Consider the following 16,877-nt stretch of genomic DNA (forward strand, 5'->3'; position numbering starts at 1 on the left):
GCTCCGGGCGCCTCCTTGGCCGTAGAACTATCATCTCCCTCGTGCATGTCTGTATCAGTCCCATTGATGGCGTCAGCGAAAAGCTCAGAATCCTCAAACTCAATCTCAAGTGGGAACATTTCGCCCCGATATGTCCACATAACCACATTAGGCACAAACTCAATATCCCGAACACTCACCAACAGACGAGCCACCCCGTGAGCTCGGGTAAAGGCCATATCCACTCGCTCAGTCTTCCCTACCAAAACACCCAAGCTAGCAACGACATCAGCGTCCTGCATCGGCTTCGAGGGAGCTCCAGAGAAACGTAACCACACCCGAGTAAGAGGCTTGCCCTTTGGCTCAACCTTCTTCCACTCATGGAACTCCAGAATACACTCTGTGCCAGGCACACGGCCCAACCTGAAACTCAAAAGTCTTTGCAAATCCTGAACAGATGGGAAGTCAACCTTATACATATTACCCTCAATACTGATAAACTCCCACTGGTAGTCACCTGGAACTAACTCCATAAGCCTCTGCACAATCTGAGACTCGGATACATCACATTTGGTCACTTTCACAATTCCAGTAGTCATGCACAGAGTCTCCTCTGGGATCTCTCACGCACTAGGGGACTCAAAGAACATCAGCTCAGCACAATACACACCATATATAGAAATAGTGGGCATCCGATCACGCAAGATAGGACACTCCCCCGTACCATGTGCCGGCTTGCTGCAAGTATCACAAAGCTCAGTTACGCAATCTGCAATAAAGTGGCCCTTCTCACCACAACGATAGCATAGCATCTTCTCCTTCTTGCGTGCGCACTTGGATGCTCTATCTGACTCTGCCTTGTCTGCATTATCAACCGACCCCGACGCTGTGGCAACAGCTGTTGCCAGCTCTGTGACCACCTCCATAGCGTGATCTGACAAATCCGGCGTCTGACCAGGATCGGGCGCCTCCGTGGCATCCGTCTGCTCAAGGACGACAGGCGGAGGAGGATGACGTTACCGGCACCGGCCACCTCGACCACGATGACCACGGTAGCCACCATGCTGCCGGTGGTTAGGGCCTGATGCCCCTTCAACAAAGCCACCCGGGGGACCATAAAAAGGTCTGTCAGTTGTGCCGTCACTTTTCCAAGCATGACCACGTCCACCACCTGTGGACGACGAACCTCGGTGTATACCTTCACCATAAAAATCATGACCGTCGTCTCCCCATTGACCCCGCGGCGGTCCGTTAGCTCCACCGTTGGCTGGTCCACGGGGCACTCCCGCTCCTCTAGCTCCAGACTGAGGCGGCGGAGTCTGTGCATGCACCGGGCCAGGCCGCTTCTGCGGTGGCCGCGTAACTAGATGAGGCGGTGGCGCAGCGCCTATAGCTGGTCTAGGCGGAGGCGGCCTCAGACCTTGCGCCCGGCCCCGCCCCGCTGTAGCAGGCGCAGCCAGGGCCCCGTCCTGAGTTGCTGCTGGCGCCGGCGGCCTGGGAGCAGGCGGTCCGCCACGACCCACAGCCGGCACAAAAGGCCGGACGCTGTGGTGGCCACCACCGCGGCCCAACATGCCCTGCGGCGCCCCGGCCCCCACTGAAGAACCCGTGGCGCCCCGCCCAGAAGCTGTAGGCGGCGGCGCAGCAGTCCCGCCGCGCCCGTTCACAACCACGGCCAGAGGTGGGTTCTTCCCCGTAGGACCCCCCGCCCCGCGACCTGCAATTGCAGTGAGCGGAGCAATGCGCCGCGCACGTCCAGAGCCGCAGACACGAAACCCCGGCCTCCCACACCTGCGAACCCTAGGCAGAAGTAGCGAGACAGACGTAGATTGATCCTCTTGATCACTGCATGTGTCTGCGCACGCAAGGACCGTGGGTACCGGAATAGCCTGGGCCTCATACCCAACTATCTTCGGCCCAACAGGCTGCGGCATTTTTTCTTGCAGAATCCGCCCATCTCGGCCCAATAAAGAGTTCAAACGCGCCTCCCGAGCCGCCCTGATCCCGATCCCCGGGATCGCCGGCGTGGTCGCCGCTGCCAACACCGGCGATGAAATTTTGCTTGCCCTCAAAGAGGCAGGAATCAAGCGTTTCCTGACTTGAAGAAGAAATTAGGGTTCTTTTGATAATCATTCTTGCAGCTTGGGTCATATCTAGATGTTTGGGAATAACAGAATTTTCAGAACTAAGGTACCTAGTCTAATGAGATAGAAGCAAATTTACTTTGATGAGTTTTCAGTGTTCGGTTATAACATTAAAAAATTTAACATGACAAGGACTGAACGAAATTTCCATCCTCGCGACAACTAAATTTTCTATAAAAATCATTTGATTTGCCATGCTAAATATCTAAGGTACGATTTTGTAGTGAAATCCCTAAAATTGTATCAAGTTTGTAGCTAGTTAATTGAACCATCCGACTGAGTACTTGCTGTCGACCAATTCACCAAGAAACTCATCACACACCTTCGTGACCCAAAGTCTTGCTCAATTTTGGATCATGTGCATCATGCACCAACAGCTCATGACGTGCATGACCACGCATAGATCCCCAAGGCGCCTATATAAACATTAGTTCCGGTGCATGCATTTCCACACAGCAGCCCAAGTTAAACAAGCACAACATGGCTTCTTCCATGCCTTGCCTTGTCCTACTCTTGGGCATGGCATGCCTTCTGCAGGCATCACTACCGGCGGCCAACCCGGCGCCGTGGGAGCTGCCGGAGTCGGAGATGAGGGCCAAGTGGTCCAGGTGGATGACCAAGTACTCGAAGCGCTACTCTGGCCCCGAGGAGAAGGAGAAGCGGTTCCAGATCTTCAAGCAGAACACCAACTCCATCGGCGCTTTCGCCAGCCAGACATCGGTCAATGCCGTTGTCGGTGGGTTCGGGCCCCAGACCATCACCACGGTCACCGTCGGCATGAACAGGTTCGGCGACCTCAACCCCAGCGAGGTCGCCGAGCAGTTCACAGGGTCCAACAATACCGGCTTCATCCCAGAAGCTCCCACCTACCTCCCCTACGAGGACTCCCGGAAGTCATGCTGCGTCGACTGGCGCTCCCACGGCGCCGTCACCGGCGTCAAATTTCAGGGCACTTGCTGTAAGTCACGACGTTATATGTTTGCATATACGTGTTGATCAGTCCATTCTTTTAGCTGAGTATAATGGACATGTGGTACGTCCGTACATGGTGCCAGTGTCATGCTGGGCGTTCGCGGCGGTGGCGGCCATCGAGGGCATGAACAAGATCAGGACCGGTGAGCTGGTGTCGCTCTCGGAGCAGCAGCTTGTGGACTGTGACACCGGAAGTAGCGGCTGCAGCGGCGGCCGCTCCGACACCGCGTTGGGCCTCTTGGCGTCCCATGGTGGCATCACATCGGAGGAGAGGTACCCGTACAGCGGCTATTCCGGCAGCTGCGACGTGGACAAGCTGCTCTTCGACCACCAGGTTTCACTTTCAGAGAGATTTCGATGAAATTTACTGAATTTCATTTATTTCACCGGTCACTGAAATATTTACCTTTCGGCCAAAATATTTCAGCAATCTCATTAGTACACATAAATTCAAATATTAAATTGAATTCGAGTGAACATTTCGGCCTTTTGGCCGAAACACAAACCGTGTGGTGCTGAAATTTTTCTGAAACTGAAAGTGAAAACCTTCCAGGCATCCGTCACGGGGTTCAAGTCCGTGCCGCCCAACGACGAGCGGCAGCTGGCGCTGGCCGTGGCGCAGCAACCTGTGACGGTGTACATAGACGCCAGCACGTGGGATTTCCAGTTCTACTCCAGCGGCATCTACAAAGGCCCCTGCTCTGCCGAGGCCGGGAGGGTGAACCACGCCGTCACCATCGTCGGCTACTGCGAGAAGTTCGGTGAGAAGTTTTGGATAGCCAAGAACTCATGGAGCAACGACTGGGGTGACCAGGGATACATCTACCTCGCCAAGGACGTCTACTGGCCCACGGGCACCTGTGGCCTCGCCACCTCGCCCTTCTACCCAACAGCTTGACCCACGCCCCACCGCCATGCCTACGCACGTAGGGCTTTTGTGCGCAATATTTGCTTATGTTAACTGCATCATTCGGTGCACAGACGGTTAAGAAATAAGAATGGTCGATGGATGTGTGTGTGTGTGTAGTATTGTATCCTTATGGTACCGTTGTGATAATGCAAAATTTAATGTACTCAATAATATGATTGCTCGTTGAGTGTACTCGGTAAAGTATAACCTTTCTTCGACAAATCTGTCACATTTCACCATGACATGATCCCATGTTTGAAATAGTCAAACATGGAGCCAGCGTCAGCTCAAATGGGAAGCAAAAGTTGACTGAAAACTCAATATATATGTTATATGAACGGCCTGAATGTCAACTTCTTGATGAACTGAAACCTTCAACGTATGTATATTCAAACTGAATGAAATAATGCTACTAGATAGAGAAAAGAGGTAAGTGCATTTTCAACTGAATGACGATGGAATGGATCGATCGGTTCCCTCCACCTGGTCTATTTCTAGTACTCCTCTCCCGCGTGCAAGTCATCCTTGCTGGAAGCGCACTCCTCCGCCCCTACCGAAGATTCTGTTGCGACTCCTCCTCCTAATCCTCCTCCAGTGAGTTTCTCATCCTCCATGACCGATGGTGACCGAGGTGCGCATGCTGTGGATGTACTCTGGGTGCTGACCTTAAGTTGGAGACATATTGCTCCATGCATGGATTCTTCACGGTGGAGCTCAAGTCCACGCCACCGAGCTCTAATTGACGTCGGGGAAGCAGAAAATGAGGGAGAGAATATATAGTGACTAACACAGATCATATAGGCCGGCAAGAGTCTTCATGGATAATAAGCTTTATATGCGATGGTTATAACTCTAATCCGAGCACAGTAATCAAGACGGCTTGATGATCCATCAAATATAGGTTGTCCATCTATGATGATGAGGAAATTCAGCCGCCGAGAATAGGTGGAGCATTGATCATAGACGGCTCACTCGACTAGGCCGTCTGAGATGGCTGAATGTCTGCAAATATTTGGGCGGGTCACAAGATAGACATACCAAATCTGTCTGATTTGTTGTGGCTAGTTTCCATATGTGTAGTGACATTATCGAAATATCCCCTCATAGTTTTGAATATCAATTTGAAAAATGTAATGGCCATGTTGTTGTAAATTTAGCAAAATACTATCATGAGGACTTCTTCAAATATAACCAGTTATCCAGCTCCATCTAAGTGACAACCATGTTGGAATTGATCTCAGATTGTTGTTAACCGAGAGAAAATGGGGGAGATAAAGTCTCCTCCCCCAACGATTGTGCTCCGATCGGAGGCACCCGATCGATTTTTGGTTTGGTCCACCTAGCGTCACATATACAAAGGAGGTCAAGCTGTACTTGCAAGACAAAAGATCATGTTTTCTTTAGTTCTAAATAAAAGGATTACGCTAAAAGGCTATACCTTGTACCTAAATTCCATATGCTAAACTAGTTGGCATGAAGGAAGTTGTCTTTTGTCTTGCGTCAAGATGGCAATGGGGCCCCGAAACCCGCGTCCCCGCGGGTTTACCCTATTAGGGGACGGGGATGAGCGACTTTCTATCCCCGCGGGGCTGCTCGTGGGTATATTATTAAACCCGACATGTTTCGCGGGTTTAAACCCGTTTGAGTACTACCCGAACCCGAAACCCGACAAAACCCATCAAAATACATTATTCAGCACGCACCGATCCATATTGACTCAAGTGGCCCAAAGCCACAGTGCCCGAGGAGCCAAGCCCCACAGCATCAAGGCCCTGGAGTACAAACCAACCCCTCACTCGGTCGCTGCAGTGTTGCTCGCTCTTTAGGACTCTCTCTCCCGCACAACACGACACCTAAACCTAAACCTAGGTCACCCAGCCGTCGCCTGCTGCTGTAATATGCTCCTGTTTTTCTTCCAAATGTTGTTGTTTTCATTGACTGCTCGTGGGGACGGGTTTCCCGTGGGTTTTGAAAACCCGATGGGTTTAGGGTACGAGCAAAAATTTAACCCCGCGCACATTGATGGGAACGGGGACGGGTTTGCGATTTTCTCGTGGGGATGGGTTTGGGCAAGCAAAGCCCGGTGGGTTTCGTCCCCGTTGCCATCTTGAGTCTTGCGAGACATCATTGAGCAATCATTTGGTTATCTTTGAGATGAAATGTTGTATGATTCATGGCAGCCAAGCTACTCGACCAAGAAGCAAGAATGATAATTATGCATATATATGTATTTGCATAGGCAATTCGTGATAAACACTTGGGATGGTTTGAGGGAGCAAAGTATGCCCTAAGATGTGTCGCGCAAGTGTGGATATGGACTATGGAGAAGCACTAAACTCTGACTAGTAGAATGCCCGTGCGTTGCTACGGGCACATGTCAAATGCTTGTGCATTGCCATAGAATAATAACAATAAATATTATAAGCATGGTGGCATCTATTCTCCATCATACAGCGACAAATAGAAACTCTATTCCACTTCTTTCCTTCTCGGCAATCTTCGTGTCTTTAACCAGCCGTATCGCTCGCCACCAAATATATGCCATCCATGATTAAATAGTACAAGGTACACAAAGCTTACAATGGCTTAGACTTGTAATGCACATCTTAATTTTAGCAATAATAACATCATCGATGCAACCTTCAATAATAAGTTGATTGTAAATAGAAAAAGTTTGGTTTATCTTAAATCAATACTTCTTTTACAATGCCATGAACCTGGTGTCAGTAGAAAACTCTAAAACACCCAATGCAATGGGAAGAAAAAATCGAATATATCATTTTTTTAGAGAAAAAGATCTCATGAAGATCAAGTATTCACCTCTCTTCAATTCATACGTGATTGCTTCCGAACAACAAACTTACACAGGGATATTGATCAAAATACGATTGTATTTCACGTGCATGAGTGTAGTGCGTTGGTTGTGAGTGCTTGAGTCAAATAATATACTCCCTCCTTTCCATATTATTTGTCTTCAATTTGTCTACATACGGATGTATCTAACCTAGACTACAAACTTCAGAAGGGGCTCGCATGGATGACCCAACCACTAATAAGATTACATCACAAAAAACGATATAACTGTGGAGAGGAAGCACGGAGCCACAAAGCAACAATGAATAGTCGAGCACAACACCGAGGACATGACAGTTTCGATTTTGCATACGGGCTTTATAGGAGAAGGTTGCAAGCCATGCAACGACGTAGTTCAACGCAACATTCGGGGAGCACCGCTTGCTGAAAACTGTCCTCATAGCCATTGTTGCCGCAGTGGCCTCGCCGCCCACAGCTCTGACTTCTTTGTGACAGTCAGAAACCAGCAAAGGCACACACATGGGTGCACCGGACCTTCGATGCTAGAAGGACAAGACGCAACCCCGCTCTGCTTGCTAACATTCTCGTTCAGGTGAATGTACTGATTGTATATACATGAGATATTCACATGTACGCCAGAAATCCACTATCATAAATAAAACACTTAGTCTACAAATAGACATTAGATAAAAAAGAAGCAAAGTGTATCGCGGGCTTATTAATGTTTTGGCGAAAGAAGAACAGAACAATTTACATATGTACAACAACTTTCGCATCACAAACCTAAGGCACCTGAGGAGATATGGATGACAACAGCAGCATGTGACAGTAATCCACTAATCACTGCTATCATCCAGTACAGAAATAAATCTTGAATCTGCACAGACAATTGATGTCATGAAGTGCAAAAACTAAAGCTTGAAGCTTTGCAAAATATCAACTGATTTAGAGAACTAATTCGGTAGATTTAAAACAATTATATGGGACAATATTCAGGAGACATAGTTATCCATTCAATTAAACAATCACGCAAACAGGGAAGAAAATACTCATATCCAAAGATCGGCTTCTCTCAACATTGAGATTTAAATGAATGAGAACCCTTAAATCTATGTCTGTATTTGCTTGTATTTTCAGAGATGTGCCCGCAAACTTGTTTAGTCATCAATTCAACAGATATGCATTTCCATTGTAAAATTATTCCTTGCAGGGTACACCTGTGCAACTAATCAATTCAACAGATATGCATTTCCATTGTAAAATTATTCCTTGCAGGGTACACCTGTGCAACTAACAAGTATTTCTAAACACCCGCAAAAAACAAGTATTTCTATAAAACAAATATTACCATCTTATTACTAACAGCCACATCAATGGCCGAGTTACAGAGCACAAGGGAGGAAGAGTGGTAGGAGAAGGAAACCGAGAGATTTATCGAGCCGGCGAGGAAGAAGATAGAAAGGATCGCCAACCACCAGTTGGTAAGCTGGCCATGAAATTTATATGCATAGCAGGAAAATGACCATAACATATTGGGAGAAAAAAGTACATAGACATTTCCAACATTTACTAGAAGAAAAATATACTTTATAACATACTCTAAAACAATGTCTAGAATTATGTATAATATCATTGATTGTGTTTTTTCTTACCCTCCTAAGGTAAATAACAGATTCGTCACGGTGCTCGATTATAACAAATACATGCTAGGTGATGTATTATGCAAACAAAATGTAGTACATTGCATCATCTGTACAAACAAATACATGCTAGGTAACAGATTTTTGTTTTGTTTTGCATGATGAGTGGATTACTGCCACATCCGGTTTGAAGCATACAGTTTCAGGTTTGTATATACGTGAACCTCAGCTGAATATGTCCCTATATACGTGAACCTGGTGTAGAATTTTGAATGTCCCTATATATGTGGCCCTGGCGTAGGATTATCAAACGCCTGTAAACATACATATGCAGGATTTTGATTGTCTCGAATCTCTCTACTCCTTAGGTCGTCCCTTCTAAATGACAAGCAAAGCTAGTTACAGATATGAGAATAAGATAGGGTCCAAGTATATTTAATGTTCCCATTTCGGACTCTCAAAATGCACAGGTCCAATAAGATAAAACTATTGATCTAACCTAACAAAGCGTGAGGGGAAGAAAAGATAAATTTCAGAGTACCTAAGTTTTTTTTCACTATGAGTAGAGGAGCGAGGCGTTGGACCTGTGCAACACAAAGGGCATATGCAATCTTACTAAGTTGATGAAGGAATCTTATAGGTATTCCTTTTGGAGCTTCACACAGAACTCGAAGTCTTTGTCATCCAGAAGTACTATAAATATCATTTGTCAAAGGAGTAACATGGATGATCAATGAAATGAGAAATGAAATCAGCATGAAATATTACCATATATAGATCAATGTTCCCATCCTTACTCACACTAAAATGAACGAATCCCTGACTGCGGCTGTGAAGAGGGTGGATGTTGGCTTTTACTGGCCAATTTCAAAGTCATAGGCAGAAGAATTTCGATGAACCACTAAACAATCAATGTAAATTTGGACCTAAAATAAAGAAACAAAGTATTTAACCCACTTTCTTTCATTTCCCAATGGGCTATCATCAGATAAGGACAATAAAGACAGCAATGTAAATATGGTATAGGCAACAATGACTATGGAAAATAAATAGCATGGACACGTTTTACTCTATACATAAATATCCACACTTTAGTGAAAAAGGTAGACACGCTAAGCTGATCCATGTGCGACCAAACTAAGAAAAGAGAAAAAAATCCAAATGGATTTCAGCAAACATATCTGATTAAAACTAACCGTTTCCACTGTTTATTTTAACAAACAAAATAGCTCTCTACATCCCTCTATATTATCTTGTTATATATCTACCAAATGGAGCAAAATGTTATCCTAAATAACTTACAGACATCAATTTGTGCTTCAAAAACTAATGTGAATTTAGTTACTAAAAATTTATAACCTACTCATAAAAATGAGATCAAGGCTCGGCGTCAAGTGGTTGCTGTACCTGCAGAATGTTGTGATTTTTTGAGTCTGACTGCTACTCTCGTACAGTATCAAATATACAGAATAACCTGGCCAATTGCAGTGAATTGTTGAGATGCTATAGAGAATATCCAAGCCAATAGTGATTAAACAACAACATAAGAAAAGAGCATGAGCGAACCAAGAACATCAACTGGATGGCTTAAATTATCAAATAGATCAATCAAAACTACTGATCGAGCAGCTATGCTGAGAAGATGTTGAGCGTGGAGCACCCTGATGCTTCTGCCACCGAGCATGCACTCCGGTCCTGCACGTATATCCACCATGTAGTAACACATACAAAGGACTGTTAATTTCTACTGTCGCCAGCAGATTGATTGCAAGGAAGGCGGGGTTGACCTTGTAAAAGACTGAAGATCTTTCGGCCTTGTTGAAGCCAGCATGAAGGGCAAGGAGAGAAGGGCATACCTCGGTGGTCATCGCCGCATCCTCAGCTACAATCTACCTGCAATTCGTCGAGAGGGTGTCGGAGATGTTGCTGCAAACTGGAGCATAAGAAGAAAAAAAAGCAATGCCATCCTTAGGATCAAACTGGAGCTCCTCTACATCCTCTAGACCTGGAGCGCAAACACAATTTTAATCATTTGAGCAACTCATATCAGCAGGCATATAATGATGGATTAGTGCTCACTCACCTTTGCCAGTGCAGTTTCTGATTAAACTATTTGGATGGAACATTCCAGACTCTCATCTGCTGAGAGAAAAAACTCATATGTCAGCATTGACATTGTGCTACGTCCGAGGGCATCCAATATATGGATCAATAGCCAAAATAAAGAAAACAAGCATGAATCGAGGGGATGAGATGAGTCAAAGTGGTATTTGCAATCAACAAGACATAGTGTAGACTAATCAAGTCTCTTCTCTATGCACCTCTATTGGGTCTGCAAAAAATGAAGAGCAATCTTGTGCCTTTATATAAGTTCATATTACATAGGAAAAACTATCACATGAGAACAATCCCATAAATACAAGACATCCGTGTTGCATATGAGGATTTGACATGTAGGCATTTCCTTTTTGTTCCTAGTAGACATGACAGAAAAAAAAATCAGCTTCCAAAACTTCTTTCAAGCAAACTTTGGACTTTAAACCAAATACCAAATCTTATTTATTTATAAAGAATATGTATTAGATGCAATGCTTTATAGTATTAGCTTAAATCATTGGAAGCATCAGCAAGTACTTTTGCTACAGCTTTCATATCCTTCATCATGCACCTTGTAGATTGAACTTTGTCAGCCAAGAGGCTTCAAATGTCTACAAAACTATTTAAGCACAGGTAGTGCACTATAAGGCGAAACTATTAGCATAGATAGTGTGCTATAAGGCAAATCTATTAGCACAGTGTATTAAGTGGATATATCTGGCCATCCAGAACCATCTATGTGATCAATCGTTCGGAAAAACTACCAAAAGTATGCAAAAGAAAGCACGTTATATTCAGTAAACACCGGAAACTGTATTCTTAAGTAAACGAATTTTAAGAAATCCATAAGCCCAAAAGCGGATTAGGATCAGATCAGAAATGCTTTGAGCTGTAGGATATCCCCTAATGCCCAAGAGAGGTGACAACAAAAATCTAAGCTATGCCAAAAGTACAGGGAAGGAAGCTTTTAGACAAAGTTGTATTCCCTCCGTCCCAAAATAAGTGTCTCAACTCTAATATAACTTTATATTAAAGTTAGTACAAAGTTGAGACACTTATTTTGGGACAGAGGGAGTAGTAAGCAAGCATCGGAAAGTTTCTAAGATGTGTGCAGCCTGCGGAATATACACTGTGGGCATATAAAAGGTAGTACTTTGACATGTATTGGAGTAGACATGCAATTTAAAAGCTAATAATTTGTCATGAGCTCCTCTACATAACTTGTAACATGGCTCATATTAGCTTGAAAACCCAAAAGATACTGGCAACAGTATGTGTAAAAGAACTATGCTTGTCCAAGACCAACAGCAATAGAAGTGCTACTCCACTGGACAAACAAGCGACAGTCCAACTTAAAAATATCATAGTAATACTGACACTTGATTTGTCGCCTTGAATTGAAGAATTACTATGGACAATAAATAAAAGGGTTGAATGACCATCAGCATTGTGCAAAAAGAGAACATTTCAGGCAGATGGGGAAGAGTGCCCAAACCTCCACCAAGCAGTAACTTCTGTAGCTACAATTCTTTCTCTTGTTTCAGGAAGAAGGGTGTAGCGATCCCTCACGAATCCTTCAAATCCAGACTGAGATAGATAGTGATGAGAATTCAATATTTATTACTTGCACCTGAAGCCTATTTCCGTAATACTAAAGTAAAACAGTTCCGCTTCAGCTAAAACTAATTAAATTATTTTGCTTATGTGACACTACATCTAACAAAATTCCTGCCTGCTGACATGTTGCATTCGATCCCAAAAAGAATGAATACATGACATATTGACATAGCTGTAGCATGCCCATTCCTATTTCAACGGTCTTCTACAAGGACCGTCTCATATCCCATCAACCATGGAAAAACTTCTGGTAAGGCTACAGATGCCTTCGTACTTAATAATCTCCTATAAATCCCTATCATATTAGAGCTCAAGCAGAGTTGGAGAAATATGCAGAGTCCAGAATTTAGCAGGAACTACAAGGTCCGTTTCTTTGGGAATGGTGGCAAAAGGACCAAGACAAGTTAGTGAAAGAAACACCTGAGTTGTCTTTAGCAGGGAGTATCCTTGTATCCCAGAATTTATAAGCAGGCTTCCAGACTTCTTCACGGTGACCTCTGTGGTGTGCTTTTCAGAACCAAGTTTGAATCCTGAAAAGAAGTCCATTGTATACGTAATTAGATAACTCTGAAATGATTCATCAGGGAGGGACTTTTTCCTTTACCATGACATTTTGCAATATACCAATGTGAATATTTACCACAGTAAATGTAAGAAAGTTATTTGTCAAAACAAAAACAAAATTAGCAAATAATTCAGAAGAAACAGTCTGCTCAATTATCATAATCCTCCTTTTTGACTATTAGTGGATCTACCAGGAATATAAGTTTTAAGGAGAAAATAGAAGACATACAGGAATATAAGTTATTTGTCAGCACTAAAATCAACCCATTAGAATAGTGGAGCAGAGTAGACCAGGGAGGGAACCGGTGGCTTACCAGATTGCCGGAGTGGAAGGAGAACCCCCCCCCCCCCCCCCCCCCCCCCCCCCGCGCGCACACACACAACATGTAGCCGGCTCTGTTGTGGACCTGTGTGTGTGAGGAAACCTCGCCAGGGAATCACAAATCGAAACCGCATCAGGGAACCATGACCGCCACACGAAGAATCACAAGATACATATATCACTAACATTAATTGGCTACTGACTAAATCATAACACACGCAAAAAAAACAGTTGTATACAGCATAAGGCCAAACAAATCATCATGTGAATCTCATCCTTGACATATGTACAGCAGAGGCCTTGATGTGTCAAGAACCCTTGACACATCAAAAGTTGCAAACACTTTGATGCGAATCTCATCATTCTATCGTCAAGTAAATAGCTGCAAACAATCCGATCCGTGAAGAAGAGTTTTTACAAAATATGGCACATACAAGAATCTTGTAGGAATCACTGACATGGACAAGATCAGAGCTAATTTAGCACTTGAGGGCCTATAAAACTGAAACATGTTTCTCTGATGCCTTTTTTAGGTGATAGAAACAAGAAAAGGCATTGCAAGTACAGTAGAGCAGAGCAAGGCAGAGGAGGGAACCTGTGGCTTACCATCTTGCCGGAGTAGAAGAAGAACAGGGGCGAAACTGTCGCAAGCAGCAGGCATCACAATTTGCATGTGTGAATGACAAACATGAACTCGTGCAGCCGTACCCGCAGACGTAACCGACACACAAAGAATCGCAAGATACATATCTCAATAACCTTGCTTGGCTGCTCTCTAAATCATAAATAAAACACAGAAAATTTGAGTGTGAGTCTCACGTCGCATTTGTTCAGAGCTGACTTTTTTAGGTTATAAAAAAATCATTGAAAAACTGAAACTCGTACAAGAACAGTGGAGCAGAGTAGAGCAGGTAGGGAACCGGTGGCTTACCAGATTGCCAGAGTGGAAGAAGAATCCCCCCGCACGCACCACATGCAGCCGGCTCTGTCATGCACCTGCGTGTGTGAGGGAACCTCGTCAGGGAATCACAATAAACAGCATCAGGGAACCATGACCGGCACACGAAGAAAGAATCACAAGATACATATTATCACTGACATTGATTGGCTACTGACTAAATCATAAAACACAAAAAGTAATTCAGTTGTATACAGTACAGCATAAGGCCCAAACAAAACAAATTATCATGTGAATCTCATCCTTGACACATGTACAGCAGAGGCTTTGATGTCATGACAAGTTGCAAACACTTTCACATCCTTGTCTCATCAAGTAAATAGCTGCAAACACATTGATGTGTCAAGAACAGTTTTTTTTTTCACAAAATTTGGCACATACAAGAAGTCAAGAACCCTTGTAGGAATAGCTGGTATAGACAAGAGCAGGGCTAATTTAGCACTTGTTGATAAGCTATAAAAACTGAAAGCCTACAGAACTGAAACGTGTTTCTCTGGTTCAGACCGGCCTTTTTTAGGTGATATAGAAACTTAAAGATATTGCAAGTAGAGTGGAGTAGAGGAGGGAACCGGTGGCTTACCATCGTGCCGGAGTGGAAGAAGAACAGGGGCGCCGGAGGAGAGGCCGTCAGGGTGGAAGAACGGGAGTCCCCACGGTCGGTGTTGTGTTGTTGTGGAGAAGGAGCCGACCGTCGGTGTCGTCTCACGGCAACTCCTCCTGGTGATCCGCCTCCGTCGTCAGACAAGACCCCCATCAGTGCGTCCGTCCATGGAGGATTCCGATCTCCTTCCCATCCACGGCGAGGCAGAGGTAGAGGTGGGAATCACGCACCGCGGCGGCCGGGAACGCCATGGCCGCTGCTTGATGTGGGGCCTGGGCAGGGAGAGGGTGAGGGCAGCGGCGGCGGGGGTGGGCGGTGGATGGGAGCGGCCATGTCGGAGGGAGAGGGGACCGAGATGCAGCGGCTGCCCCTGGAGACAGGGGACGAGGTAGGGCTAGCGAGGGATGGACAGAGGGAGTCCACCGGATCTGTCGCGACCGTAAAACCAACGGAGGGGAGTTGGTGGACGGACTTGGTAAATCTATGGAAAAAACCAGACGAAAATGATGACATGAAAATTGACCGATGAAGACTACCAACTGTTTCATTAGGAGTAGAGATGACTTAAATAACGGTGCTTGATGAACTACTGCTAATTCAGCAGGTACTTGGAGATCTCACTGGGCAAGAAACCACTCATGCCGAAGTAATTGGTCATCGACGCGCCATCCTCGTCACCTCTGCTGGCATATCGGTCGACGGACCACAGCGCCTTCCTCCTCGTGTCCACCTCGATCATCCAGATCCGCCCGTCGCCGTCGTCGACGCCAATGAGGCGCCGCTTCTCGCTCCTCAGCACGAGGCAGACTACGTCGGGCTCGTCTATGCTGACGACCGGGTACTCTGCCGAGACGCGTGGGAGGGGCTCGCTGCCCGGGAGCGCCCAGAGCTCGTCCGAGTAGAACACGCCGTCCTCCTTCCACGACATGCCGTCGTCCACATTGAGAGTCCAGGTGGTGACGCTGAACGAGAAGCGGGAGCGATGGCAGTTGCTCCAGGGCTCTATGCTCACCAGCTTCACCACGCCACCAGCCGTGACGCCGAGGGTCCGGGTTCGCTTGATGGAAACCCCCCGATCGTGGTAGTCTCGCGGCCGCACCGCGGCAGCTGTGGCCGGCAGCGGCACATAACGGTGCACGGGGTTCGCGTCCAACACGTTGCACAGCACCAAGCCGACATAGTAGTCCACCCAGCACAAGAACCTGCCGGCGATGGGGACGACCGCGGCGGAGAGCCACGATTCCGGCACTCCGGCGGCCGGCACCCGCTTGATCTTCCACTCGAGGTGGTTGACGGTGCCAAGACGCAGCACACAGAGCTCGTGCCACCACGAGCTCGTCCTCGCCACCGCGGAGGACGCCCGTCCCCTCCGATGCCATTCGCCGCTGGTGGCTGTCTCTGTCGTATTGCATCGGAAGGTAGCAATGCGGGAGCAGCGACAGCGATACAAGAAGTGCTCAAATGGGCCACAGCTGTGCGGGTCGCTCACATCCCTCGTCCTGAAGAGGATGGCCTCTCCGTGGGCCGCCAGCGATGAGCTCCGGCAGCTCAAACACGTCGTAACCAGGCAGGTCCGTACAACCGACATAGAGGGGTGGAGTTTCTCGCCGGCGCCGCCAGCCGGAAAGAGGCGCGGATGCACTGGCCGGTGGAGGTTCGCGTGTACGCGACGGTGTTAGCCTGGGCACGGAGGGAGTCACTGAGGTCCCCATAGTCGTCGAGAATCACCCAGCCACGATCGGCGGCGGCGGCGGGCGAATTGGAGGGCTTCGTTTCCATCGCTGCTGGGATCGGTTCTCTCGATATCGGTTTTGGCCTCTTAGGCATCTCCAGCCGCGCGTAGGAAGGCCTTCTCAGATGATTTTTTCGCGCCGGCGTCGAAAAAACAGCCTAGTTGCGTTTCCAGAAGCCTGATTTTTGCTGGCTTGGGCCGAAAACAGCGCCGGCAGATCCAGGCCGAACCCGGCGCGTTGGGGCGCCCGAGGGCGCCGGGGCGAGCTGTTTTGGCGCGAAAAAGCCGCGGGCCAGCCGCGTCAGCGACTCGGCGCCTCGTCTTCCCCCAACGGCCTTGGTTCCCGCGGGGAATCAATGGCAAGGCTGCCGCCGGTCAGCCTTGCCATTGATTCCTCACGGGTGGCGCGTCACGGGACGGCGCGCCGACGCCTCCCCTCCCTCGCACGCGTACACATGGGCACGGCGCGGCTAAAAGCCGGTGGCCTCTACTCGCCTGTGCCCATACCAACCCCGCCCCTCGCCGCC

General features: G+C 46.9%; 1 protein-coding gene, 1 long non-coding RNA gene and 1 pseudogene across 17 annotated transcripts; 1 reads left to right on the top strand and 2 right to left on the bottom strand.

Annotated features, from left to right (window-relative positions):
* Positions 1-16,877, bottom strand: part of LOC125506664 — a 106,352-nt pseudogene that overhangs the window by 57,908 nt on the left and 31,567 nt on the right.
* Positions 2,579-4,197, top strand: LOC125507305 (ervatamin-B-like). Its single transcript, XM_048671927.1, has 3 exons — positions 2,579-3,081; positions 3,179-3,429; positions 3,649-4,197. The coding sequence occupies exons 1-3, from the start codon at positions 2,604-2,606 to the stop codon at positions 3,991-3,993; spliced, it is 1,074 nt and encodes a 357-aa protein (XP_048527884.1). The 5' UTR covers positions 2,579-2,603; the 3' UTR covers positions 3,994-4,197.
* On the bottom strand, positions 6,937-15,055 carry LOC125507308. Of its 16 annotated transcripts, none has more exons than XR_007282873.1 (9): positions 14,598-15,052; positions 13,991-14,055; positions 13,666-13,834; positions 13,052-13,162; positions 12,594-12,703; positions 10,543-12,143; positions 10,026-10,464; positions 9,867-9,933; positions 6,937-9,385 (listed from the first exon to the last, which is right to left on the bottom strand). It is a non-coding gene; the product is annotated as an uncharacterized LOC125507308 (long non-coding RNA). The 16 variants fall into 16 exon arrangements; XR_007282869.1 differs by having other exon boundaries at positions 6,937-9,152; positions 9,228-9,385; positions 9,867-10,464; XR_007282870.1 differs by having other exon boundaries at positions 6,937-9,933; positions 10,026-10,154; positions 10,316-10,464; positions 14,598-15,050.

This window comes from Triticum urartu, chromosome 5, assembly GCF_003073215.2.
Source record: "Triticum urartu cultivar G1812 chromosome 5, Tu2.1, whole genome shotgun sequence".
Lineage (NCBI taxonomy): Eukaryota > Viridiplantae > Streptophyta > Magnoliopsida > Poales > Poaceae > Triticum > Triticum urartu.